The sequence below is a fragment of the Arvicanthis niloticus genome, chromosome 1, assembly GCF_011762505.2.
Source record: "Arvicanthis niloticus isolate mArvNil1 chromosome 1, mArvNil1.pat.X, whole genome shotgun sequence".
Classification (NCBI taxonomy): Eukaryota; Metazoa; Chordata; class Mammalia; order Rodentia; family Muridae; genus Arvicanthis; species Arvicanthis niloticus.
In genome coordinates, this window is record NC_047658.1 from 78,293,382 (window position 1) to 78,310,388 (window position 17,007).

General features: G+C 35.0%; 1 protein-coding gene across 11 annotated transcripts in view; it reads right to left on the minus strand.

The window, feature by feature from the left end:
• The window catches only part of Sbf2 (SET binding factor 2), a 293,801-nt gene that overhangs the window by 181,343 nt on the left and 95,451 nt on the right, over positions 1-17,007 (minus strand). For all 11 annotated transcript variants that reach the window (XM_076940847.1, XM_076940858.1, XM_076940824.1 and 8 more), the window contains exon 3: positions 8,984-9,121. In XM_076940847.1, the coding sequence (XP_076796962.1) occupies positions 8,984-9,121 (138 nt within the window). The remainder of the gene's footprint in view (positions 1-8,983; positions 9,122-17,007) is intronic.

Consider the following 17,007-nt stretch of genomic DNA (forward strand, 5'->3'; position numbering starts at 1 on the left):
AACATGTTATCAAAAGTTTAAAGCTAAAGTTTGCTTGTGATTACTGAGCATGTTATTGTATCTTAGAAAAGATAAAAGAGCTAATATTTTTTAAGTTGCATGATTTTACTTTAGATACTGTACATTCTGAAGTTCTTTTTATTATTCCAAGCAAAGTATTATAGTACATTCCATATGAAGTAATTCATGCCAAATGAGTTAAGATCTATTTTGAACTGGTATGGATAATACAGTCCAAAAAATAAAAAAAAAAAAAACACATTAGTTAAAACCTGCCAAAACATCTTTTAATTTATTTCCTCTTCCCAAATTCTACCTCATAGTTTATACCCTAACTTAGAAGAAACTCAAATGACAATAATTTGTTTCTAACACAGAAAAGGAGGCTTACAAATTCATCTGGCACCTAGCACCTAAGCATCAGCACACAAAGAGAGAAATCTGATAACTTATTTATATTTTCAGGATTGAAAAAAATCAAGAGGAAAGAGGCTTCAAATGTTTTGGAGTTGGTTATAAAGGATAAAGTATAATTTTTTGACCCTCTTAAAATGGCCAAGTGGGCAGAGATCAGAGCTAAATGAAAGGGAAGCTGTTAAGGCACAAATTCAAAGTACCAAAGAACCCAGACCATGGCTTCCAGTATGATCCCTCCCCAGAGGAGACTACTTAATGAAATGTCTCATTTCAGGACTGGTGCTAGAAAATGCTTAAGTTTGGATTAGAGCCTGTTATGACAGTGTTTTAAAGTGTTTACATAAAAAGTAAACCACAAACCAAAGGAGACCTAACTTAGAAAGCGGCCACTGGCTGGATATGGGAGAACATAAGCATGAAAATCATGAAAACCTTTAATGAATTATATGCTTCTGAAAAGAAGTGGGGAAACCATGAATCCATAAGCCCATGGTTCATCCAAAGGAAAAGAGAGCTTTGCTTACAGGAAATGTCAACTGCTGACTGGTCATGGTGGCACACACCTTTAATACCAGACTTGGAGAGCCACAGCAGATAATCTGTGATTCTGAGGCCAGCCTGATCTACATAGCAAGTTCCAGACCAGCCGAGGCAACACTGTGAGAATGTCTCAAAAAAAAAAAAAAAAAAGGAAATGAAAGGAAAGAAAAGAAAAAGAAGAAAGGAAGGAAGGAAGGGAGGGAGGAAAAAGTAAATAGTCTTTTGTGGCCTGTATTACCACCCTCAGAAGTACTGTCTAATTCCATTCATTTACCTACAAATTTCATTTTTTTCTTAACAGATGAAATATTCCATTGTGTAAATGTATCACATTTTCATAATTCATTCATAAGCTGGTGTACATCTAGGCTGTTTCTAATTTCTGGCTATTATGAATAGAGAATCAGTGAAAATGGATGAACACGTAAGATGTAGTATCTTTTGGGTTTATATGTTAAGATGGTATCTTGTGGTAACTACATTTTCAGTTTTTAGTAAAATCTCCACCCAGACTTCCAGATTGGTAGCAATACTTTTCACTCCCACCAGCAATAAATAAATGTTCCCCTTTCCTCACATACTCACCAGCATGTCCTGTAATTTGTTTTATTATTTTGGCATTCTGATTAGGGTAAAATGAAATCTCAAGGTATTTTTATTTGTATTTCCCTATGGTAAGGATGTTGAACATTCCTTTAAGTATTTCTCAAGTCATTTGTGTTTCAGGTTTTGAGAACTAACTGTTTAGTTCTAAACCCCCATTTTTAAATCAGGTTATTTGTTTTCTTAATGTTCAGGCTTTTTTTGTTGTTGTTGTTCTTTGTTCTAGATACTTACTAATCCTCTATCAGATGTATAATTGGTAAAGTTTCTTTCTATAGGCTCATATAGAATGAACCTATAGAAAGGTTCATTCTATAGGCTGCATCTTTGCTTGAATGATGGTGTCCTTTGATGTGCAGAAGCTTTTTAGCTTCATGAGGTTCTTTTATTGTTAAGAATTGTTTTTGCTATTCTGGGTTTTTGGCCTTTCCAGATGAATTTTAGAATTGTTCTTTCCATGTCTTTGAAGAATTGTGTTGGGATTTTGATGGGAATTGCACTGAATTTGTAGAGTGCCTTTGGTAGGATGGCCATTTTTACTGTATTAATTCTGCCAATCCATGAGCATGAGAGATCTCTCCATTTTCTAAGATCTTCGATTTGTTTCTTGAGAGACTTGAAGTTATTGTCATATAGGTCTTTCACTTGCTTCGTTAGAGTTACCCCAAGATATTTTATATTATTTGTGGCTATTGTGAAGGGAGTTGCTTCTCTTACTTCTTTCTCAGCCTGTTTATCATTTCTATAAAGGAAGGCTACTGATTTATGTGAGTTAATTTTATATTCTATTGCTATGTCTCCCTTTTTGTTTCTGATTTTATTAATTTGAATACTGCCTCTGGGTCTTTTAGTTAGTTTGGCTAGGGGTTTATCTATCTTGTTGATTCTCTCAAAGGACCAGCTTTTGGTTTTGTTGATTCTTTGTATTGTTCTCTTTGTTTCTATTTGGTTGATTTCTGCCCTGAGTTTGACTATTTCCTGCCTTATTTCCTGCCATCTACTCTTCTTGGGTGAACCAAGTGACATACAAAGGTATCAGAATTACACCAGACTTCTCAACAGAGACTATGAAAGCCAGAAGAGCCTGGTCAGAGGTCATGCAGACTCTAAGAGAACACAAATGCCAGGCAAGGTTACTATACCCAGCAAAACTCTCAACATAGATGGAGAAAACAAAATATTCCAGGGCAAAACCAAATTCAAACAGTATCTATCTACCAATCCAGACCTATAGAGGATCCTAGAAGGAAAATTCCAATACAAGGAAGGCACCTATACCAAAGAAAAGACACGATATTAAGCATCTCACAACAAAGCTAAAAGGAGAGAACCACAAGCACATAAAGCCACCTACAAAAACATATCAGGAACCAACAGTCATCTGTCTTTAACCTCTCTGACTATTAATAGACTCAACTCATCTATAAAAAGACACAAGCTAACAGACTGGATATGCAAACAAGATCCAGCATTTTGCTGCATACAAGTAACACACCTTAATAACAAAGATAGACACTATCTCAGAGTAAAAGGATGGAAAACGGTCTTCCAAGCAAATGGTTCCAGGAAACAAGCTGAAGTTGCCATCCTAATATCCAATAAAATAGACTTTCAACCAAAAGTTATCAAGCATGATGAGGAAGGACACTTCATATTCATCAAAGGGAAAATCCACCAAGAGAAAGTCTCAGTTCTGAACATCTATGCCCCAAATGCAAGGGCACCCACATTCATAAAAGAAACTTTACTATAGCTCAAAACACACACTGAACCCCATACAATAATAGTGGGAGACTTCAACACCCCATTCTCACCAATGGACAGGTCATTGAAACAGAAACTAAACAGAAACACAGTGAAACTAATAGAGGTTATGGACCAAATGGATTTAACAGATATCTACAGAACATTTCACCCTAAAATAAAAGAATACACCTTCTTCTCAGCACCTCATGGTACCTTCTCCAAAATCAATCATATAATTGGTCACAAAACAACCCTTAACCGATACAGAAGACTGAAATAGTCCCATGCATCCTATCAGATTACCATGGCCAAAGGCTGGTCTTCACTAACAGCAAAAACAACAGAAAGCCCACATACACGTGGAAACTGAATAACTCTCTAGTTAATGATAACGTGGTCAGGGAAGAAATAAAGAAATTAAAGATTTCCTAGAATTTAAAGAAAACGTTGACACATTATCCCCAAACTTATGGGACATAATGAAAGCAGTGCTAAGAGGAAAATTCATGGCACTAAGTGCCCTGGTAGAGAAACTGGAGAGATTATACACTAACAACTTAACAGCACACCCGAGAGCTCTAGAACCAAAGAAAGCAAACTCACCCAAGAGGCGTAGACAGCAGGAAATAGTCAAACTCAGGGTGGAAATCAACCAAATACAAACAAAGAGAACAATATTTTCTTTCTTTCTAAATTTAGCTATCCAGTATGACAGAACATCTGTTGAAGATGCAATTTCTTTTTAGCAACGTGTATTTTTTGGCTTCTTTCTAAAAAAACAAACCAACCAACCAACCAGGTATTTGTTTATGTGTGGGATTTTGTCTGGGTCTTCAATTCAATTCCATTGTTCAACATGCCTACTTTAATGCCAATATGAAGCTGTTTCATTTTTATATGACTCTGTGGGATGGGAATACATCTAACAGATCTTTTATCATTCTAGATCATTTTAGATACCTTGGATTTTTGGTTTTTTTTGTATTCCACATAAAGTTGAAGAATTGTGTTAGAATTTTGGTGAGGACTGAGTTAAATGGATGGCCATTTTTACAATTTTAATCCTACTAATAAAGAAGCATGGGATATCTTTTCACTCTCCAGACTACTAGTAAAGGACCAGGAAGGAGGAGGGTATCTTCCAAGGAAAAAGAAATAGAGATTAGGGAATAAAGAGATAAAGGGAAAGTGTGAACAGGAGGATTAAATGGGGAAGGGGATGGGATGACAGGGTACAGGAGGAAATATGGGGAAAGACAACAAACAATAAGGGCCTTTTAGAGAGCCATGCGGAAACTTACTAAAGCTTCCTAAAATATAAACATATATGAAAGGAATTTAAGTGGAGTCATCATATAATGGAGGAAACAATGCTCCAGCCAGACATCTTATGCCACCAAATAAGATCTCCAGTGCGAAGAATGGGTTAGATCTTGTTGAGTCATTATTCAAGGAATCCAGTAGACACTTCCCTGACAAACATCACAGGCTATTTCCGAGGCTATTGGTTATTCTTCATGACACAACTTACTTACATAATTGAGCATGGTTAAATTAAGCTGGTGCATAACTAGAAGCTTCAGCCCTACTGATTGGAGTTCCTGTTGTTGAAAGGTACTTTGCATGTTACCAGAAGAGAAAATAATCATTTATATTATCAGCTATTAAACCTTGTGATCTAAACTGTGACCTGCCTGCAAGATACTGGTGGCACAACTGTTATGGGAGTAAAAAACCATTTAAAAAAAATGGACTGAGGCTCACTCTGTGAGAGAAAAACCATACCTGACACTGCTTAAGTGGCCAAGATTATAAAACCAGATAAGTCATGGGCTCTAGGAGAAAACCTACTACCATTATTCTGCTAAAAAGGACATAGCAATAAAATGATTCTTAATGATATACTGCTATCTCTATAGAGCACAGCATCATTCAACTCTCATCAGAGAAGTTTCTTCTTGTAGTCAGTGATAATTAACAGAGACCCACAACTGGACAATGCATAGGACTGAGAGACTTTATCAAGCCCTCCCCTCAGGCAGGGCTCAGGGATCTATGTGGAAGAGGCAACAGAAAGATTCTAAGAGTCGCTGATGGTGGATGCCTCCAAGAAAGCAGTGTCTCCAGATACAACAGGGCTGATACACTTACATATGTAACAGAGACTGTGACACCACATACAGGTTCAAACTAGCCAAAACCTGAGCACCAAAAAGGGGAAAGCAGACACAAAATTCTTCCTCTAACCAAGAAGGTACTTTCAATTGATACCTACTGGGAAATGGAAATCAGTTTTTCCAATGGAGTGTAACTGGGTGCATCAATCACAATCTTGGTAGACCTCATGTCCAGGAGTAGATGGCAAACACAAAAACAACTCTGTGTGTGTATGTGTGTGTGTGTGTGTTCTGAGAGAGAAAGACAGAGACGTGGAGAAAGAAAAAACATGAAGTTGGATGAGTAAGGAAAACTGGGAAGAATTTGGGAAGAGGAAAAGAACATGACCAAAATATATGAAAAAAATTAAAAAACATATATACAACAGAGGACTGCCTGGCCTGGCCTCAGTGGGAGAAGACGTGCCTAACTCTCAAGAGACTTGAGGTCTCAGGGAGTCAGGAGGCCTGGCGGGGGAGGGAGGCATTGAGGTGATGGGTAGGGGTTTGGGGGAGGACATCTTCTTAGAGACAGGGAAAGGAGGAATGGGATGAGGAACTGTGGGAGGGGGTCACAACTGGACTGTAAAACAATAAAAGATTATATATATATATATATATATATATATATATATATATATATATGTATTTTTTTTTTCCAACTACTAGTGGGACATGGTGGCACACACCTTTAATTCCAATAACTGTGAGGCCAAGGCAAGTGGATTTCTGTGAGGCTGAGCTGGTCTACATAGTAAGTTCCAGGACAGCCAAAGTTACAGTTAGATAGATCCTGCCCCAAACAAACAAGACAAAAATAAGGAATGCTGACTAATAAGGAAGTGGGAATATGTGACTGATAATCATATTCTAAACATCATAATCAGCCAAATACTATCAATATTGATATATATTGATCACTACATCAATATTATCAAAAAGAAATAATAGTAAACACTAAATCAAGGGGGGCATGAATGACAAGTAGCAGGATTTATATAGGCTTAAATACCTTTCTATAGAATACTTACTAGTTGCAAATAAAAACCAAACCAAACACAAAAACCCAAACAAAACAAAACAAGCAACAACACAACTATTGCAACTATACATTGAAGAAATCTAAAAATCATCTTTCCAAATGAACACTATCAGTAAAGGATTAAGAGACACTGTAAACATCCAAATGTGTAACCTTGGAGATCTCTGGAAGGAACATACTTAGCAAGTATTCTTTTCTTTTCTTTCTTTGACTTTGGTTGGTTGGCTTTTCTTTCCTCCCTTTTCCTCCTTTTTATTTTTAAGAAAGTCTCACTATGTAGCTCAGGCTAGCTTCAAATTCTCAATCCTGTTCTTTCAAATGTTTTAATGAAGTGATTATAGGCATATAGCCACCAATCCTGATTTAGTTAAGTATTAGAGTATTCTGTTAATGCAAAATCTGAACTAAATGAGAGAAAACAAGAAAACAAAATAAGAACCATTCTATTAAAAATGGATGTGGAAGGATTATTTTTCAACATTATAAGATAAAGACTAAGAAAATGTTCAAGATGAAAAGACAAATAAAAATTAAACATAATAAATGCAGTTATGTACTGGGCTGGGACTGTGGAATGGGTGGTGAAGAATATTATTAAGATGATTATAGTAATGTCCAGTTTAAAGTGTGGTAAGAGAGTCACTTCAGCCTAGGGAGCCAAAGAACTCAGAGGAAAGGTATATAAATATGGGATTTTCTGTCAAATGATTTGGAGGGTGGCTAGGGAGGAGAGGGGAGGAAAGGAGGGAGAGAGAGAGTTGGAAGAGGGAGAGAGAGAGACAGAGAGAGGGAGAGATAGAGAGAGGGAGAGACAGAGAGAATGTGTCTGTGTATAAGGGATTGTGCAAAAAAGGAAAAGAGGGAGCAGGAAAGAAAGGAGAGAGTGAAAGAAAGGGATAAAGATCTTATATAATTAACTAATGAGTCAAAAAATTAACACTAGATAAATATGGTCAAGGCTATCTGAATGTTTGAGTAATTTATCATTATGTGTAAAATAACATCCAAATAAAAAGTACACTGATGTGCCCAAGAATTCCTAGACATCTTTCTAAATACCTCCAACAATGTCTTATTAACTTCCTTTCTGTCCGCTTGTCTGACAGCTGAATGCACATGAAGAAGAGAGAAAGGAAAAGTCAAATTAGCATTTAGTTTTCATTAAACAACTCAAGGGAGTTATTAAGAACATGGAGATAAAGAATAATGCATTCTCACGATCAATTTAAGGACTCAACACCATCATTAAAATCAAAGGTCAACTAAGAACATAGAGCGGTACATGGATTACAGAACACGCTGGCAGGTTTTTGACTGAAACAAAACAGGAATGTGAGCAACCTTTTACCATCAATTTCCATCGCTATGAAGGACACGATCTGAGACAAGATGAACTACAGGCACAGACTTATAAATTATGTCACCTCATTGGCAATTTAACTTCCAAATTTACACAGAAGCAATATTCTGACAAGTCATTAAATATGCCACAGCATATTTAATATAAATATTTCTATAATTTCTATATCTCTATATATTTATATATTATATATAAATATATTTAATATATATCTATATTTCTATTAATATAAATATATAAATATTTCTTAGTTTGGTCCCACTATCTAAAGCCTTGAAATGTTGGTATGGCTTCCTACAAAGATCTGACAAAGAAAAATATGCTGAAATGCAAATAATATGTATTTGTTGTTGTTATGGAATGGAGATAATAAGTGTTTTGTTCTACATGAACTTTTGAACTTCTACCATAAAAGCATAATAGCGTAAGATTGCTTCATGAGAGGTAACTTGTCTCTTCTGTAATTAAAAATCAGATTTGGGGCTGAAGAGATGGCTCAGTGGTTAAAAGCACGGACTACTCTTCCAGAGGTCCTGAGTTCATTTCCCAGCAACCATATGGTGGCTCACAACCACCTGCAAAAGGGTCTGACGCCTTCTTCTGGTGTGTCTGAAGAACGCAGTGGTGAACTTATATACATTAAATAAATAAATATTTTTTAAAAAATCAGATTTTGTACCCAGGAAATTTAGATTTTGAACTTCAAAGAATATACAAGGCTTCAAATACTATTAATACAAAATTAAGGTTCTATTTTATTACAACATTATCTATCTATCTATCTATCTATCTATCTATCCATCCATCCATACAGTGTCCATGCTATCTATCTATACACACACACACACACACACACACACACACGCATACATATGTATGCACACACATATGTGTGTATATATATACATAATGTTTCCGTGTTTACTTAAGGTACTAAACCTATACAGTTCATTTAAAAATGCAATATGAAGTTCTAGTCCTTGAAAGCTGCTTTTCAAAGAAGCCCATGAAATTTTCAATTTTAGCAAAACAAATAACAAAAACAAACAAAAAAACATGGAACTTAAAATATTCTGCAATGCTATGTGTCCCCATGGTTGGATAAGAAAGTTTCTGTACCTGAAGATTGATCTCCGCCTCATAGAAGGTTAGGCATGAGCAGTAATGTCGATCTGAGTCAATATCTGTTAGGACCACCACAAAGAATGTTGGCTGTTTCCGTTCTCTGGACAAGTGCCATCCACCAGGCTGACAAAACTAAAAGGATAAGGGGGAAAAGTCATTAAAATAAAAATTTACTATTTGTTAATATATAAAATGTTCAATATAACATTGTCATTAAAACTATATACTTGAGAGGCTACAGAAATGGTTCACAGGATAAAGTACTTGCTTCATACACATGAAGGCTAGAGCTCCAACTCTAGCACTTATGTCAAAAAAAAACAAAAAACAAACCAGAGCCAAGAGTGATGGTGTGCTTATGAAGCAGAGACAGAAGGAAGACCCTAGAAGCTCACTGATCAGCCAAGCTAGCCAACTGCTGACTCAGCAAGAACACTTAAAGAATTAAAAAAAAAAAAAAAAAAAGACTTCCTAAGTTACTCAAACACCCCATTTTTCTGTTCATACCACAACAGGAATTATAAGATTAAAGGGTACAAACTGTAAAATTAGGGGATATTCCAAAGATCATTTTTCAATTTAGGTAAATGCTTCTTCATAACTCTATTTAATGTAACCAGAGCAAAAAAAAAAAAACAAAAAACAAAAAAACAAAACAAAAAAACAAAACAAAACAAAAAAACTGGCATTTATAGTAGGCCTGGTCAGATAATTTTACTTAGCTTTTCATTAAAAGGTTGCCAATAGAATTACCTATATACTGGTTACATGTGATAACCCTTATTGCGAATATAAAACTATAATTACACAAAGAAATTATTTTAAAGTATATACTAAAAAATAACATCAGAGTCAAACTTTACAGGAAATATGGATCTGAATTCTTACATGAAATGAATGAGTATGTAAATATCAAGGTAATAAAGTGTATACAACTGAGAGTATAAAAATGATGTCTCAATGATTAAACAGCTTTATACTGTGGTTATAAATGCAAATTCACTGTAGCACAGAGAAGCAGTAAAAGGTCTTGGAGCTCAAGATATGACCCCAGTATCTAATGAGAAGTATTTCCCTAAGGATCTGGATTTAAAAACTAATAATCCTAAATGACTCAGCCATTTCAATTCACTAAGAATGCTGATGAACCAATAAATAAGAGTCGACATTATAATTTCTAAACCTAGGCTCCAGTCACACTCTGACAGGAATGTGAGAGAATATTTAGACAGCTGGGAGCAGGGTAGTCACTAAAGACAATGAACAGAATGATAACAGGATGATAAGCATTAAACAAACAGAAGAGACTCAGGGTTTGGGATCCTTAGTGTCTTTTACTGGCAAACATGAGAAACAATTGCTATCACAGGTGCAAACCTAAAACATTTATCACTGACTGTCAACACTGATACACTTGTATTTTGGCTGCCTTCAAATAACTGAAAAAGCACATGAGTTTGGAATGATGTTATCAATGAATGTATCACATAAACTGACTAACATTGTTATTTTCCACACATATTCATGAGTATACACAAAAAAGTATGTCTCTTAACATCTCCCTGTCTTGACCTCACCATTTCACATAACTTGGGTCCGTGAAAATGTTACCATGTATCTGGGCAACCTCAGGATTCCTTGTTAATCTAAAGTTTTCCTTAAGACCTTGGCATAGCCACCTTGGCATAATTTGGAGACTGGTATTCAAGAGTGCAAAATTAGAAGTCCTCATTGCTCAGTACTGCAGGACTCTGCATAGCAGTGCATTACAAATACTTTGTTTTATTACCCAAACATTAGAAGTAGATCATGTTGAGTAAACAGTCCAACAATCCAAAAACTAAAGTAGAAGTAGAACATTTTATAGGGGTGGGGGTGGTCATCTAGGTGCTATAAACATGCATGCATGTAAATTAAAGCTAATCTTTTTGATGGTTTTCATTTTGTTTAAAGTTTGTAAGCAATTAAGTTAACAACATACGATAATTTATTGGCACCTAATAATGTATTAAAGAGCTTTTAAAATAAGAAATTGAAAAATAGAGACTTTGGGCTGGAGAGATGGACCAGTGATTAAGAGCACTGACTGCTCTTCCAGAGGTCCTGAGTTCAATTCCCAGCAACCACATGGTGGCTCACAACCATCTGTAATGGGATCTGATGCCCTCTTCTGGTGTGTCTGAAGACAGCTACAGTGTACTCATATAAATAAAATAAATTAATTTCAAAAAAATCCTAAAAAAAAATAGAGACTTCATATCTGTAAAAACACTGTCTAATACTTGCAAAATGATCAACTTATTATATCTGCCAAGACAGAGTATTCAGCCCTTAATAATTCTGCATCACTAGGTCTGTCAGATGATCCTGGGCCAGAAGGCTGAAGATCAGATTCTCCAACGTTCTGTAGTATAGGGACTGTCTAGGTGTTCAGTGGTCTCTATAAATTGGCTAAGTTTTAGAAGCTATGCTTTGTACTTCCCATAATTTCAGTTAACTCAGTCATTCTGGATTTCTGACAGAGTTGAAAACTAATACTCTCATAGCCAATCCTGGCTATTTACTTTGAGAGAAAAGATTTGAGTGGATGGTTTTCAGCTGACATTCATTCTAAAGCCAAGAAAAAAAAGCCAGGTTCAGAACTAAGTCTTTTAGTTAGGAGAGATGACAGAGGTTCTGTTTAGTCAACAAAGTGATGGACTGGGTATTAGGTCTATCTTGCACCTTACTGACACAAATTGTTATAGTTATTCTCTAACTGTATTTTGAGAGAAGAGTTTTAGTTTAACAGGAAGGGTGATATGTAGGAGGAGCTAGGGTGGGAGGAGTATGGAGAGAAAGAGGAGGAGTACAGAGAGGAGGAAGAAGAGGAAGAACAGGAGAGGAGGAGGAGGAGAGGAGGAGCTAGGTGGTGAGAGAGAGAAAGAGAGGGGGGAGCAGGGTTTCTCTATTGAGTGTCCTAGAACTCACTCTGTAGACAAGGCTGGCCTTGAACACAGAGATCTGTGTACCTCTGCCTCCCAAGTGTTGGGATTAAAAGTGTTCACCACCAATGCCCAGCTTAAAAAACAAACAAACAAACAAACAAACAAAAAACTTTTAAGAGACTAAGCTCTATGCCAAGGCAGGACAGAGGAGAGTTAGAATGTGATTCTTTGTATACATATTTTTCCAAGTTAAGAGAAAATACAAAGGAGTTTCAAAGAGTAGCCAGGTTAAAAGTAAAATATTTGAGAAGCTCAAATATTTTATTTTAAATAACAGGTGTCATGTCATGCTCAATTTTTGTAAGGATCTTTTGATGAAGTACCTTTATAGGGAGTATCCAAAACTCTTTGCTTAAAATGAAAGTTATTTAAATCCTATACTTCTCTTTAAAAAGATACACATATATAATTGAATAAACACTTTAACACTGTGTTATCTTCAATATCATGTATAAAAGAAATAACTAAACAAATTGACTGAGCATCAAACTCATATGATTAGGTAGGCATAGAGAAAGACATGAGAATAACTAATTTTGTGTGAAACCAGTAATAAGCTAGAAAAACAGATTACATTCATAATTCAAAAACATAGACTGAGCCAACCTTTCTCATGCATTGAATATTTTGATATATTAATCTTATGAGAGTCCTACATATAAGACTTTAAATATAAAATTTTTAAGTGGCAATATCAGAGAGAAAAATAAACTTTTAGAATAAACTTCTAGCATTCAAACTTTGAAATGAAACATAAAACTACAAGTCAATTATAAATCTGAAAGTACAAAATGAGCAAAATAATAAGTTGTTAATGAATTCCAGTTAAGTATGGTAGATGAAACCTGCTTTACCTTAAAGACCTCCTACACACAAACCAAAATTACAATTCAGTATTACATAGAAAATAAATAGGAAAGGAGATGATGACATATTTAAAATGGTAATGAGATTCTGAATAGCAGAATCAATTTTCTACCAGAAATTCCTGGAAAACACAGGAATATATTTAACAGATATGTAGGATACCACCAAATATGAAAGAAACGCCAAAGCGAATGAACAAACAAAAAGGGGGGCTTGCTATTAATGGCATTATATGCTTTCAGGTGAATACTGCTGCCTGCACTTAAGGACAAATGTATGTGAATATAGTTTGTTTATTTATTTATTTATTTATTTATTTATTATTTAAATTATTAATTAAATATTATTAAATTATTACAGTTCAAATAGTACAAAGAAATTTGTTCTTATTTAGAGTCAAAACATATCAACATATCACCAAGTAAAAACATTCAGTGGGTTTTTTTTTTTTTTTTTTTTGGTCCATGTAACCTATTATTTTAATTAATTAATTAATTTTTTTACATTCCAGATTTTATTCTTCCCCACCCTGTCCACCCTCTGTTTCATATCCTATACCTCCCCCCTAGGCCTCTGTCTCCACGAGAATGTCCCTACCCACCACCCAACCAGACCTCTAAACTCCCTGGGGCCTCCAGTCTCTTGAGGGTTAGGTACATCTTCTCTGAATTTTTTTTTTTTTAATTTTGTTTTTTGAGGGTTTATCTGTGTATCCCTGGCTGTCCTAGAACTCTCTCTGTAGACCAGATTGGCCTCAAACTCAGAGCTATGTCTGCCTCTGCCTCCTGAGTGCTGAGCACAATGGCTTAGTTTTGGTTTTAACATGAAGATATTTCACATATCTTACACAAACTCCATAAGGTAGACTTATTAAATCTGTAGTCACTCAGGACAAAACATTACAAACAGCTTCAACGAAACAAAGGCTAATACTATCAAGACTGTGTATATTTTAAGAGAAAATTAGGATTCTAGAAAGTTAACATTTTACAGACTTTTAGGACCAAAAAAAATCTGCTCACTCCTTGAGATATACTTTTTTAAGAGTTGGAAACATGTGCATAATGTCTCAGAAAAGAACTTTTAATAAAAATTTAAAATTAACAGTAGTTCTATAAATGCCTTGGTTTTTAAGGAAATTTAAATTTCTCACTTAAATAGAGGAAACAAGGTGAGTCCCATTTTAATACTTCTTTTCTGGTAAAGTACAAATACTAGAATTTTACTAAATTCCAGGATAACAAACAGAAAGTATGCTATTACTTGGGCTTTTCCGCTAATAATTCCATTACCCTGTTCTCAAACCAAAAAGAAATCAGTATAATATTGCTAACTGACTCCTTCACAAAGAGTATACATAACATGGTCTAAGAACTACAAATATAGCATAGCAGCTCAGTGAAAGAAGATTTTTCCAGTAAGTGCAAGGCCCTAGGGTCAATCCCTAGAACCATTTAAGGAAAAAAAGGTCTGAGCAACTGTGATCATAAGGTAACACACAGTCATTAATAAGTATTTAATCAGTTGTTACTTACAAGAGGGCCTCCAGCAACATGTGCTCAATAAAGGTCACCTTTAAAAAATGACTTGATATACATGTGTTTCCTATATTTCTCATTAAGGGGAATTAAAATTATTTGAAATATTTTAACTTTTAAGTGAAAGTCTTTTTTTATAAATGAAAACTAAGAAAGAGTATTTTCTTTAACAAATGACATATGAAAAATCAAGGAAAAAACTATAGATTAAGAAATATTTAAAACCTTCAGGAGGTAGAGGCAGAAAGATCTCTGAGTTCTAGGTCAACACAGCCTATAGAGCAAGTTTCAGTATAACCAGAGATACAATAGAAAAACTTTATCTTAAAAAACAAAAGAAAACAAAGAGAGGAGGAGGAGGAGGAGAAGAAGAAAAAATATTTAAAATACTTGTCTTCCAAATGCATATACACAAACAGATGTGTGAAGACTAAGTGTTTGGTAATATTTATGAACTCTTATGTTAGGTATGATAATGACATTGTGATTGGGTTTTGTTTTTTTCTTTTCCTTTTTTAAAAAGTGCTTTGTGTTTCAGAAATACATACTGATGGTGAGGTGTGTTGGTATACATATGTAATCGAAGCACTCAAGAGGTACAGACAGAAGGATCCATGAGTTCAAGGCCAGGTCAGTCTAAGCTACATTGTGAGATCATGTCTCCCCCTCTCCCCAACAAAAGTCAAGCATACAGTAATGCATTCAGAAATATTAATAGATAAATTAATTGAATTATTTAGAATGATTTTGAGACAAGAGATGACAAATTCAAGATCAGCTAGAGAGGGAGTTTTGAACACAAAATATCTCTTATAAAACAATCAGGATTAAATAATATGCATGTAAATGTTTAGCATATTGTCTAGTGCTGAAGTAGTAAACATGCTATAGCAGTGGCCAATCCCAGCAGTAGTACTGAAGCTCACAGGTAATCAGTATAAATTTCACTGTTACTGATATTGCAAAAAGGCACAGGAGGGTGTTGACACGTGGAACCTACCAAATCTGGAACCTGAATCACAACCAGTTGGATAGTAGAGGGAACAGAGGAACAGTTTTTCAAAGGATGATGCAGGGTGTGTGTTTGTGTGTGTATATGTGATAAAAAATATAAATGATGGGGACTCTCATAATGAAAGCAATTGATCCAATTAATTTATTGAGAAATTATGATATACCACCCTCAGTCTTCAGAACAGAACCACAGTAAGACAGATGAAGCTTTCTTCTTCACTCATTGTTTGGTATTTCTGGTTATTTCATTAACACACGGTTATTAACTTAAACATAAAAATAATTCAAGAAAATATCTGGACTTAAAAATATATAAATAGTAATTTTCTACTCTGTGGACTCATACAAGAGATTAGAAATGGCTACAACTCTTTGAATCTGTTTTCTTTCTTGGTACCTGGTAAAAATTTACTCAGATACAAAGTGCATAAACCTCAGAAAACACATACATCAAAATTATCCTTCATATACCATAAGCCAAATAAAGTAAGTTTCAAGGTACAATTCAAGCCACAGATGGTATTTCAGTGCAAAAATGAACTAAACATTGCTAAAAATGCTGACTGGATGGAACACTGCACAATAGATGTCACTTTAAAACACAGGACACTGTAGAACCTGTGATTTGGAAATGAATCAAAACATACAGCTAAAGAGAACTAATGAAATATGATTCAAGCAGTTCAAGTTTGTTAGTTTTAGTTCTCATGAGCTTCATAACAATGTTTGGTATGAAGTGTTAACACTGTTTTTGATAAGACCTGTCTAAACAAGATGAGTTTTATTTACCAAAACAGAAACAATGACTTAGCTTGATCAGGACAGTTGGCTGACTTTAGAACCTATCATCTGTTGGTCACAGAGTGTTTACTGCTTGTTCACTTAATGCCGACCTTCTGAGAAAGGCATTTGCAGAATACATGCTCCCTGCTAAATATTATTGTTAAAAGCAACAACCAGAGATGGCTATCTAGTTAAGCTGTTTGTCTTTATCCCTTGAAAAAAATTAGAACAAATAGAACAAAATGTTCTACTCCAAAAGCTCAGTCCAAATGTATCTGGATGATAGCAAATGGGTGTTTCCTTGGAACTTCAGAGGTAACAACATTTGAAGAGGAATCTAGAAGACACTTTTGAATGTTACATTATCAAACACATAAGGAAGAAAGTTCCATTGAAACAGCATTGAAAGAGAGACTGTCACAAATAAGCATGTCTCAAGTCAGACATCAGAACGCAGAGAAACCAAGATTTAATACATAATCAATGAAAAAGAAAATAAGCAGGTAGTCTCCAATTCCACTCACCCACTTAAAGCCACATAACAATACTCTTAAAACAGTAAATCTTATATTGTGCACATTCAACTAAATTATGCATATACATAGTGAAAGAAGAGTCTGTGGGCCAAAACACTTACCAACAGGGGAAATGTGTTATTTAAAAATAAAACTATCAGAACTGAAGCCAGGCACTGTGGGACATGACTGAAATCCCAGCACTTAGAGAAAGGGAGAAAGAGAGCTAAACAAAGGCTCAAAGACACCTGATCTATACAGTAAGTTGTAGGCCAACCATGGTGACAAAGTAAACCTATTTTAAAAGAGGAAGA